Source organism: Cygnus atratus, chromosome 4 (assembly GCF_013377495.2).
Source record: "Cygnus atratus isolate AKBS03 ecotype Queensland, Australia chromosome 4, CAtr_DNAZoo_HiC_assembly, whole genome shotgun sequence".
Lineage (NCBI taxonomy): Eukaryota > Metazoa > Chordata > Aves > Anseriformes > Anatidae > Cygnus > Cygnus atratus.
This window is the reverse complement of record NC_066365.1, coordinates 7,698,536-7,710,909: the sequence shown is the minus strand read 5'-3', so window position 1 is coordinate 7,710,909 and position 12,374 is coordinate 7,698,536. Positions and strand designations below refer to the sequence as shown.

Below are 12,374 nucleotides of genomic sequence, written 5' to 3'. Positions count from 1 at the left end.
ACAATTATTTTCAGTGGAGTTGTGCCAAATTCCACCCAGGTAAGGAACTTGGCTTGTAACTGTTTTTTTTTTGTGTGTGTTATTATTTATTTACTCATTTATAACCTTTGTGTCCAAACCCTCGTCAGACTGTACCTTTATATTATTTGTTGTTTAAATATTTTATATGCAGTTCCATACCAAGATATGGAAACTAGCTCAACACCTGATTTTTATCTCAAGCTTAATTTTATCATGGTTTTAGTTTGCTGACTTTAATTCCATTATAATAATTTGAGAATGATGTTTGGTCTATTTAATCCAGAATTGGTGATTCTGTTCTCTTTTGACTCACAAAAGAGGTGAGTCAAATACAAAATCATGTAATTGCATATTGTAATCAAAAAAAGTTCTACATGAAGAAACATAAAACAGTATGCTGGAGTATTAAAGGAAAGTTTATTTATTTTTTCTCTACTGATTTGATAAACATAAGTGCTTAATCTGAACAACTGTATTGTCTTACTATATTATGCTGCATCAAGAATGAGAGAGGTTTATTTTTTTCATGTTTTTCCTTTTTTCACACTCCATCCTTGACACAGAAGTGCTTACCTTGAATTTAATAGAATCATAGAATAGCTAGGGTTGGAAGGGACCTTAAAGATCAAAGTTCCAGTTTGTTTGGCTATAAATAGATTCCAGTTTCTAATTTTTCAAACTGAAATATACATACCTGAAGCGAATCACATTCCTTGAACGTCCTGAGCAGATCAGAGGTGGAGACAGTCATGGCAATGACATTTTTCCTCTTCTGCATGTCTGATTTCATGGTTATTCAGCAAAATGCTTATGACTGTGGTAATAAATATAATAGTTAAGATACACCAAGAATTTCCCTTCCAACTCCACTCAGCAAATTATTTGAAGTCCCTGCATATACCCCTTTATGTGTATATACACGCTATAGTTCTCCCTCCCTAACTCAAGGGGTATAAGAGGTATAATATGTCCCTTATAAATAGTATTGACAAGAATTGGAAGATTTAGAAACTTATTTTTACAGAGCTCTGGAACACTTCTTAGTGGAAGATTGTATCATAAATGAGGGTAACCTTGGTTTTCATACTGAATGTGTTGTAGAACTAGGAAACCTCAGTATGTCAACCTCCAAGCGTGATGGGGAGAGAGTAGTATGATAAGAGTGCTGAATAGCAAAGGAAAGAGGAGATCTGTTGTTGGGCCATTAAGAAAGGGAGGGGAGGGTGTTGGTTTTTTGTTCTTTTTTTTTCCCCTCTAACTCTACCTTTAGTGATTTATTTTTTTTTTCCACTGAAGATTTTGTTTTCATCCAGATTTTTGAGTTGGTTCCAATTGTAACTCATTTGGAAAGCTCTCCTTTTGGAAGCCATGCAATTAAGGTTATTGACTAGGTCTATTGCTGACTGCCCGCTGGGAAAGGAAGCGGTATTGTTGATTACTGTAATAAAAGCCAATTTTTCCTTTATTCATACATTGATAAATCAAATTGGATTTGTTGTACAGAGTTCCATACAAAGATTATGGTGTGTTATTTATGAAACCTCAACGCTGTAGTCTGTTGCTGATGCAGAGTGAATTCTTCTTTTAGCCATACAAAAAGAATCTGATCATGGTATTAAATTCCAGGTATAGAAGTACGAAGAACATTCTGTGTGGCAGACTGAGTGCATGAACAGAGTTTTTCACTGAAAACTAGTACCTCTGGTCTGCTTTGTCCATTTTTTCCCCGTCTCCCATTGCTCATGGTGTATTCTCTATATTTTGATTTCTCAATCTGCATAACAGTAAGAGCAATTTACCTGATCCACAAAGCCATAAGGATGTATGGACTAGGCGTTGCAAAATGCTCAGCACCTTCTTCTGCATAATCCAATGTGAATCAGAATATTATTTATCAGCTTCAGGGGCTCTGCCTCAAACTAAACTTCTTTACAAAGGTATTAGTGCCAAGTGGTTAATCCATTTTGTTGTAGATGTTTTCACTTTCCTAGCTCTGTTGCACTAAATGCTGGGCCTTGAGCATCTCTACAGATGAATTTGACAACACTGGAGAAATTACTTCACTGTTTAAAGAACTTGCTTTGTATAATTACTGTCATGTTTGGGACTCTGTGGTGGGTTTTGGTTTCATTTTTTTTTAATGTAACTCTTTGTTTTACAGATGAGGGCAGGAACGCAGTTGACCATGCAGGTGGTGCACATATTGTAGTAGACCATATAAGGTCACTGTGCAATAAGACAGATCCAGCCAGTGAGAAGCTCTTGACTGTCTTTTGTGGCATGCTGATGAACTATAGCAATGAGAATGGTAAACAACACCAAAAACTTGCTTTATGTCTACCAGGAGAGCAACCCCATCAAAAGAGGGGGAAAAAAAAAAAAAGATAAGCGTTAAAGTCAACTGTAGGTTTATGTTGTGGAAACTAACACTAAGTTATTTAAAAAGATCAAGTAACTCAATTCATATATACAATTTTCCATTTCAGTAAAGTCATGTTCCAAAAATACTATCTTCCTGAGGCAAATCTGTATAGCAAATCACATACAGATTTAAAGTCAACATTTGGAATTTACTTGTGTCTGAAAGCAATACAGATTTGCAGAAGTAAACTAGATGGTTACATTAAGTCCTCTTTTTCATTTAGTATCAAGTGACACTATAATACTGATTTGTCCCAGGTATTCTGCTGAAATTTGGAGTAAATACGCTAAACAGTTCATTTTTCTCTGTGAGAAATGTATACAAAACCATGTTACTTTCATCTAATATAAATGGGGAATAATTTATGTTTATGTCTAACAGTATTCTGTGCCTACAAATTATAAGTGGATGTTCTTTATCACATTAAGTAGAGGTGTTTAGGGCCTGGGACAAAAATCCAAGACAGTAGCTTAAGTGAGAAATCCTTGACCACTGAGGCTGTGAAAACACTGTTCTACAGTACTTGTACAAACATACTGCTATTTTAGTACCTAGCTTGCAAGCATGCAAGTGTGGTAATATGCCAAGGCACATTTTATAGCATTCACATATTTTTCAGGTTTTTCTAAATTGGAATTTCTAAGAAAATGGGGAGAAATGTAGAAAGCTGAATAGAGGCTGTTCTCCCAACTTGAAATGGCACAGATTGCAAATGTAGTCAGCTAATCACATTGTTTCTTCAATCATACCCATTTCCTAATTTGTAGTCTTTTATCATAGGAAGAAATAGCTTCTGTATTAGCTACTTACCATTGTAATTTATCAGTTCCTGTAACTCACTTTCCAAACCTGTGTCTCCCAAACTCTTCTGCTTTTGAGGAAGGTCCTTAGGTTTAATTTTTTTTGACCTGTACTCTATAAATTTTTAATCTACTTTACCATCTCTTCTGGTATAGCTTTTCCTTGTGTGTTTTCTGTGCCATCTCTCCAGAGCTCTCAGCTCTTAAGTGTTACTTTTCTGCCTCCAAATATCACTGCTGTATATGTCTCATTTCTTTCTCTTGCGTTCTTTTTCTCTCCTCTTTTCCTAGTACTATCCAAGAATACTTGTTTACAGTACTTCTGCCTTCTTCACCAAATAACAACTTTCTAGCTCCTTTATCTCATAGTTTTCAGGAACTTTTTTGCTTGATGTCTGTGTGTCACGTTTTTCTGAATTTTATAGTTAACTCCATATTTTCTTTATTTGTTAAATTTTTTTGAGCAAATAGATTTTTTCACCTATAAGCTGCCACAATCCTCTGCATTAAGACTAATAAGCATCCAGTATATTTGATAGCTCAAGACAGACCAGTCCCAAAGTGCTGTGTAGAGATACTGCATCAGTTTTGCTTCAGTGACCAAGCTCCTAGCAAATCTTCCCTAGGTAAACTAAAGATAAATCTCCAAGATAACAGTTTAACTGTTAAGAACATTGAGTAAATGACTTATCCCATCTAGTAAGCTTATTCTGATGCAATCAATAAAGCAGTTGTATAGTTCAGTGTCAAATAGGAGGATTCACTAGCTGCTCTCTACTCTGCTAAATGACATCTTTTCATCTCACACGAACTAACAAACTGATGCAATGCTCGCAGGATCTACTGAAGCGGTGTCAGAAGTGAGAAACACTCCCAGTTCCTGATTCTGGCTGCAGACCACTGCCCTGTCCCACCACCACATCAGGGAGGAATGCTGGGGACTTTCCAAATCCTCACTTTCAGTCCATGTACTTGGTGGTCTCTGTAAAGGACCTTTCTGTAGGCACCCAGCACCCATGGGTATGCTGTGTATTCTCTGGTCCTGTAGTTCCACTGTGGCCGGTGAGTCTGCCCACCAGCTGTGGCAACAACTGAATTAAACTCTGAATTAAAAAAAAAAAAAAAGAGCTTTAATAAGAAGACTCAGGAACATGTGCGTGGTGAGACAGGTAGTTGGCCTGTCTTGCCAGATTTGTTTTAAGAGCCATAGGTACAGCTGTAGCACAGTTGTGAACTGCTCTGAAAATACTCCCTACAAACCATATTGTATGTTCAGTACAACAGTCTGTGTCAAATGTAAGCCCAAGAAAAGCGCTTACTTCCACATATTGCAGCGCGTCAGGTGGATCATATGCTAGGTAATTCCAGTTCTTTACTGACCTGTTAAAGAAGCAAACTCAAATTGCCCTGACAGTGAATTGTGTGCACAGATTAACAAATACTGTTTTCAGGATTTACGTGCAAAAACTCAATCCCATGTTACCTACGAAGAAGATAAACACTGTATTGGTTTTAGTGAGAGATGAAAAGTATGAGATTGCATCCTAGAGCCCCAGATTGTTTTGCCTGTAGTTATGGAAACAAATTGGGCAAAAATAAAAAAGAATACTGGAAGCATGAGAAGGAAGTGTTTCAGTCTTTGAAATAGCACTTCTACCTTCTGTTTTATTGTTTCTCTAATCTTTCCCTGCTTAGCATGCTAAACAAAGTTGCAGGTGGGGACTTTGAAGATTCTTTTACTGCTTTTAATGACTCACACTCTTTCAAGTTGCACTAGCTATCCCCATAAGGATGATTACGGTGTATTTGGTTTAGTTGTGTTTAATTATCTGTGAACACCCTAATATTTTCTAATTCTTAGCATTTTATGAGCAAAGAGCATATAAATTGTTTATTTGATTCTAAACAGCTCACTATTCTCAGTCTACTAATTGCCCTCTTTTTCCAGTAGTGACTACTTTATTTTTAATAGCTATAAACTACCTTCTTTTTTTTTTTTTTTTTTTTAACACTGGAGACTCATTCTAGAGTGCTACGTGTTTTTGAATTAGCATAGGGCATTTACCGCACATGAATTTGACCAAAATGGCAACTAAAGCGCAGCTACAAGTAATATTTTCTTTTCCTAACCAGAGCAAATTAGCGTTCTTGTATCTTGTACTAGTTCTGGATGCTCAGCTTGCAATTTTAACTCCATTCATAACGTTGTTGTCTAAGCTTTAAAACTGAGATTTCCTTCGTAAGGTTCTTGTGCCATCTGCTCGTGTTCTGGAATTATTTTTGCCTGCTGTCTCTCGATCCTTCGTTTGCTTCCTTGGTATCTTATCATTTCATTAGGTGCTACAATGTTAACAGAACAAACTTGGCTTTGGCATCTCTTCCTGTTCTTTTAAGCTTTAAAAAAAAAAAGTGTTGATTTTTAATTGCATTGCTAGAAATCAGAGGGACTTTTTATGGGATGCATCCCTTTGTCTTCAGCCTAGGATTATCTTGACCCTGTCTGTCTTAATCGTATTTTAATACCTGTTTTCAGTCAGACTCAAATAGCTCATCCCTGCTTTCCATTATTAGTTCATAAAATGCAAAGTTGCAGGTATGGCTAGGAATGAGACAAGTGTGTTTGTGAATGTTTTTGCTCATGGCATAATTTCTGTAAAGAAGCAAGTCTTGACAAAAGCCTGTAGCAATTCTTTCTTTGTCAAGCCATGCAAACTTTCTTTAGGGAACAGAGCAACTGTGCTTTAAAACAGCTGTTTTGGCACCCTTTGATGTGATCAGTGTGTTATACTTCTATTCTGAGGACATATTGGTACATACAGTCTCTATATAGCTACAAATCTGCTTAAGAGCAAGAGGCAAAGCAGGCTTGGATAAAGAGTGAAAAACTAATAACTAATAAAACTAATAATCACATGCAAATAGTCATGTAAAAGAGCTAGTGACGTGAGTAGTTATTCTGCAGATCTCATAATCGTGTGACCTAAGACTATTTACAAGTTAATGGGATCGGTGTATAAGGCAGCTAATTGTCTCTTGAGACTTACAAAACAAATCACAAAAGCATTTTTAAATGGATAGAAGAACTAGGTCAATTGGATTCTTAGGTAGTCAAATTGTAGATCAGAAGTCAACTGGATACAGTATGCATGTGTGAAAGTACATGTATATATTTACATATGGATATATAAAGAAAAAGTCTGTTTATAGATTACTTTCTCATCTCATTTCATATTAAACTTTAGTCTGTCAAAGTTGTCTTTTTCATTCAGTGCCTTTGTAAAATGTAAAATTACGATATTAAATCATACAACTGCCAAGCTTTTCTTATTCTCACAAAACTCTTAGTGAATGGAATGAATGTTGGGGACTGTCTTGCATTGTTTACCATCTACAGAAGCTACGTAAATACACAAGGACTGAAAGGGAGATTTATGGTACCACGATCACGGTCTAATAGCAATATTTCAACGTTTCCTTCTAAGACTTACCTTTGCTAATTTTCATGCTTGCCGTGTTTTTTGTTTCATTTACATCACAGCTAAAAATGTTTAGCATGCTTTCAAGTCCTAAATATACTTAAATGCAAAGTAATCTAAAGCATGTAAAAGCAGATAAGAAGTATGTTTGTTTTTTTTTAATGATAGTGAGGTATGTTATATCATGATTTAATTTAACATAGATGTGGGGGTCACAAGCAGTTGTGTTTTTTTTTTTTAGGGTATGAATTTATGTCACCAATTTGTAGAAAACATTAGTGATATAATCACTGTTACTGATAAAACACAAAATGACTAGCTGTTTTCTGAAATTCTGTCCAAAATCAAACAGTAGCCTAAATCAGCATTTTGAATTCAAATGCCCCCAATAAAGTTCTCAATTTGGGATATTCTCCTCAGATCTTACTCTTTGGAGTTTCCATGTGTGTCACCGAAGGACATGGAGCCATTGAAATTCAAGTTTTAGGTAGGTAATTATTTGTGCTGGCGCATGTATTGATTGCCTTTTATCTACCTGTATATGCATCTGTGCAGCATCACTATCAGTGCTTTTCTGCCCCGAGAGAACACGAAGGCGTCTAACTAGCGCAACATTTGATAGCGGCGTAAAATTTGAGAGAGTTTCTTTTCTAGCTTTAAGTCAGAAATTCAGAAGAGGCATTCGGTCTTTCATGCTTCCTATTCAGTATGCACCAAGTTCTGCTTAGGAAGCTGATAGAAATGTTGTTTCATCCTGAGACACGATGTTGCCGGGCCTGGTGGTTTAGTTTAGCCCTGCATCAGGCAACTTCTTGTAGGATGGATTCATATTTCCCCTGAGGCTGTCTCCTGCTCTAATAGGGCCCTAACACTTCATGCAGTGAAGGGTTGACGTTACACGGTTATTCCAGGTTACCCAGTCCGTGCTCTTTCACAGGAGAGCCTGAGAGTTGCTGCTGGTCTCTGTTCTGCAGGCTGAACCATTCCAATGTTTTTAGTTTCTCCAAACTAAAAAGTGCTGCAGGTCTCCATACCGGTGAGAACCCTATTGCTTTTCTCCTCAAACTTCATGCTACACTCATTTACCTCAGGGCATCACATAGGGGCAAAATTCAGATGAAAGAATCTTTTTGGTAAAGATGTCTACAATTTCCCCCCAGCATTACTTTGCTTTTTTTTTTTTCCATTAAGCAATATGAAAGAAAATATTTCATCAGGAAAACACAGTTTTGCAAGTTTACCCTTAATAGAATTTGCTCTTGCATTTAACAGAGAAAGAGCCTTCTATTGGTGATAATGACAGATATAAAATACAAATTCAGAATTTGTATGGGAAGCCCAGGCTTAATTATGGCAAATAGCTGCTGGCGGCCTTACATTTTTGAAGGTTTTGCCTCCTGTGCAACTTTGTAACTTGCAGGGTTGTCCTATCTTTGTCAGAGGAGAAAATATCTCCTGCTTACCACACCTAAGGTATTGGTAGTGCCTGAATTTTCCCTTACTGGCAATTCTTGATATCCCGTTCCTACACTGTAGGCCATTCCTGTGCTCAGGTGCAGTCCTACACCAGGGAAATAACTCTGGTATGGAGTCAGATGCAACACCTGACTTTTAAACCAGTACAATTATTCTTTCGTGGTATATTTTCTTCTTCCTTTTTTCCTATTAGGGATTTCTAGAGTCCCTTAAAGCAATGCACTCTTGAACAATATATCCTTCCATTTAGCTCTTAAGATTCCTTTTTTCTTTCAGGGTTGGATATGTTTTCCCTTTTTCCACTCATCTTTTCCTCCAGACTTTTTGTATCTATTGTGTTAAGAGAAAGACAGCAGAAAAAAGCACTGCTCAAAGTACAGAGTTTGTGTTTCTGGTGTCAGAATGCTTTGCCAAGTGAAGCCCATAGAGATTACTCAAAGAGATTCTCTCTTTGTCCATTAGAGTTGGATGAAGTGATTTTAGAGTGACTAAAGGCATAGTCTAGTAACAAAGCAACTTCTTTCCACGTAATTTTCTATGGCATTTGTGGTTTGTGTCTTTGTTCTCCTACTCTCCATGACTACCAATTTTCCTTCAGCATTTTTAAGCGTCTGCAGGGGACAATCACAAATCAAGGAGAAAAACAGATTATTTACCAGTAACTTGAGTTCTCCTACACAATCATTTTCTCCAAAGAACCATTCCAGCTCCCCACCCCCACCCCCCCAAGTTTCTCTATTAAGACTTAGATTTTTCAGTTTGGAACGAAGTAGGAGGGCATTGTAGTGACTCACACGTCTGCTGGAGGTAAAATGGCATTCAATGCATGCGCTAGTGCAATTTGTACTTACCTGAAATTTGACAACTTCAACAGCTCTTTGATGTCTGAGGTGGTGTTCTCATAAATCTCTCTAAAGACCATGAATCTGTGGAAGAGGTAATACCCCCAGCCCACCCTCCCACCCCCCCCCCAAAAAAAGGAAAATTCAGTTACTGGTAAGTAATACAGTTTTATTGAAGACATCAAGCCATAAGGATTCCTGTTCATCCCCGATAACTTGTAATAACTGCAACATTTACTTATTTAATGCATCAAATTGATGATTATTCAAAAAGTATTTTTACTAAATATAAATGAACTAAACATTCCAAAATCTTTTCATAATTTTAATTACATGAAAATTTCAAATGCACTTGGCAGAATCTTGAAGGCAAAGAGGTTTCTGAGAGCATCAGATAATACTAAATCCTCTAGACTTCAGTTGCAAGATGTTTTTATCTCCCTATAAAAATTGCAATTTCTATGGCTCTGATTCCACAGATGTAAAAACTCCAACTGATTTCAGCTGCTCAGAATGAATTCCTTAAATAATAATAATAATTCTCCCTGTAGGGCTTGATCCAAAGCTAAACGAAGTAATAGAATTCTGTTGAATTCACTGGGCTTTGGATCCTTATCTTTTGAGTCTATAACATTTAAATGTAGTTAAAGTGTTTAGAAATAAAGGAAGAAAGATGCTTAGGAAAATTACTTAACATCTGGTGTGTTCATGTCTGCTTCATTCTATTCAACTGTGAAACAATGTTTTTCTTCTTTGCTATGTTATAGGTAAAATGTGTAAGAGAAAATATGGTTATAAATAATCCTTTAAAACAATCATGTTTCTGCCTAACTATCAAAGCACCTTTCTATTTGCAGACATCTAGGAGCAATAACTTTCTTACTTGTAAATACTATAAACTTTCATCCTATGCAAGAAATTATCAGAATGGCTTCTAAGGACTTTTCTTAAATCTTCCATTTTTTTGTCTTTATTAAACTTTCTTTTTTCTCAAGCTCCTCATAATCTACATTGTGACTTCCTGTGTTTATAAAACTTTTCATGTTTATTTCAGTACCAGTTTATATTCATTCTACTTTTAATTTTCCAGTTTTGATCTTTAAGAGATAACGGTATATAGAACCATGCTCTCAGATAAATAAGTTTTTCACTGATGTAGTTTTGTTTGATTTCAGTCAGTCTCAGTCAGCTAAGAATCAAACCCAACATATATTAGGAACCACAAAAGGACCAGTAGCTGCATAATTCACAATACCTAACCACCAGAGCAGGAGGGAATAATTCTGGGAAGGTGTCCCGTTGCCAGGGGAAGGGGGAATTCTGAGTCCATATCCCATGTCTGGACCAGATCCTAGTGTAGAGGAGACAGCCATTTTAATGCTGCTTAGGCTATAAGTTGCTTTGTGTGAAAAATGCTTTTTTGATTTAAAGAATAATACTACAAACAGAAATACTAACTCATTGTTATACTTTCTTTTTATGTAGATACCCTGCAGTCACAGCTTATCAATATGGGTGTTATTCCTACGTTAGTGAAATTGTTGGGTATTCATTGCCAAAATGCAGCTCTGACAGAGATGTGCCTTGTTGCTTTTGGCAATTTAGCAGAACTTGGTAAGTCCACAATATTAATCTCAAATTTACATCCAATTTTCTTAAAGTTAAATATTAAGAATAACAAAAGTCTTGCACTGATGCTTCTTCCATTCCTTCTGGTACATTCAAAATTTAAAGCGAGCAATTTCTGCTTATCTCTAAAACCCATAGTTGTCTCTTTCCTTCAGTAACTTAAATTTATTTGGGTACTTAGTACACCTTATGTTTTATGTTAATGTTCTTCAATGCAACTAGGCACATTTTAAATCACCAACAGTATTTCCTGAGCAGTATTTCCTACTTACAGTGAATTATTTATTAATAATATAAATAATGTATCCTGGTGCAGCTCCACAACATTGTATCAGGATTAAATTGGGCTCATGGAAATCACTGAATGAAACTGAGACAGGCACAGTTTGTAAATCTGCCTGTACAATATTCTTTTAGGTGTTGAGTTTTAACATGTAGTAGGCTAAATACTTGCATATATAAATCATGAACAGTACCAAGCTAGAGATGGTATTTTTAAAAAGTTCACTTACAACTTCATTTAAATTGAAGTTTGTGATCATGTTTTGATCCAGAGCCTTTGCAATTGCATTGATTTTCATTGGTAAATGAAAACTAAGTGTAAACCAGCAGGTTATTAGGTCCTGCGTTTTATCATTTGTGTTTTACATTGGTGGTGTTCTTTTGCTAACCTATTTTGTAGAATTCTAGTCTTCTTATTTTTTATTTATTTATTTACTCCAGAGCGTAATAATATAGCAGTTAGGATCATCATCCTGAATTTCAAAGGACATTCAGCAATTCAAAATGTGAAAAATGTATCTTTGAGTTAGTACTATTTAGAGGCCTGAAATTATTTAAAGTGACGTATGTTCATAGTTTTCAAGGCCAGAGGGAATATTATGTCCTCATCTACTCTAGTCTGATCACACACATAATACCTTTATTTACAGGAGGCAAGTTTGCATAATAAAACAACAACAGAAAGACTCATCATAATAGCACTAAAGAAATGAGTAGATCAGAGATCTTCAAGATAGGCACTGTGTATCCTGTCTGCACAGGAGAAAGTGTAATACAACTCATTTATTGGAAGCTCTAGTGCTGCTAAAACACAACTAAATCCATACGGATATTAAATATAATAAATGATATCTTTGCTGAGAATGCCATTTCCTTTCCCTGTTTGGGAAGAGCCAGCACTGTCCAGCTGAGCAAAAAGAGCCATGAGAAAGAAGCTCAACGGCAGCCACTTCCTTTCCTGTTCCTGGGTGGTGCAAAATAATGCTTGTTCTATAAGATTGGCACAAAATTAATTTAGCTTGTAATACTTTAATCTCCCTTAAGCAAAAGCTTAGTCAATCGCATTGTAACTGTAATATTTTATTTTTGCCTTGTAACTTCAGGGAGTTTTATTGTTAGGTTGTCATCTTTCATCACTTAGAAAAGACAACTGCAATCCACAGATCCCTTGAGAAACATTAAATGAAACTCTTATTCTGTGTCAAAGCAGGGCAAAAACCCAATAGAGAGTAGTAGTTGTGCTTTTATAAATACTGGAAAGGTCAAAAATCCACTTAGAATATGCTACACAATCTTACATATAGAGAGAAAACAACAATGGGATGTATGGAAAAGGGGCTAGGTCAGTCTGCAGTTCCTGCTTATCCCCAGTCCTTGGTCAATCCTACATTTAAAATAATTCCTAATGATCCATTAGAGCAGTAGC

General features: G+C 36.1%; 1 protein-coding gene across 6 annotated transcripts in view; it reads left to right on the top strand.

Moving 5' to 3' along the window:
• The window catches only part of RAP1GDS1 (Rap1 GTPase-GDP dissociation stimulator 1), a 96,349-nt gene that overhangs the window by 67,808 nt on the left and 16,167 nt on the right, over positions 1-12,374 (top strand). For 4 of the 6 annotated variants that reach the window (XM_035545805.1, XM_035545822.2, XM_035545832.2 and 1 more), the window contains 2 exons: positions 2,183-2,329; positions 10,523-10,651. In XM_035545805.1, coding sequence (XP_035401698.1) covers positions 2,183-2,329; positions 10,523-10,651 — 276 coding nt within the window. The remainder of the gene's footprint in view (positions 1-2,182; positions 2,330-10,522; positions 10,652-12,374) is intronic. The other 2 variants (XM_035545841.1, XM_035545852.2) reach the window with 1 other exon arrangement.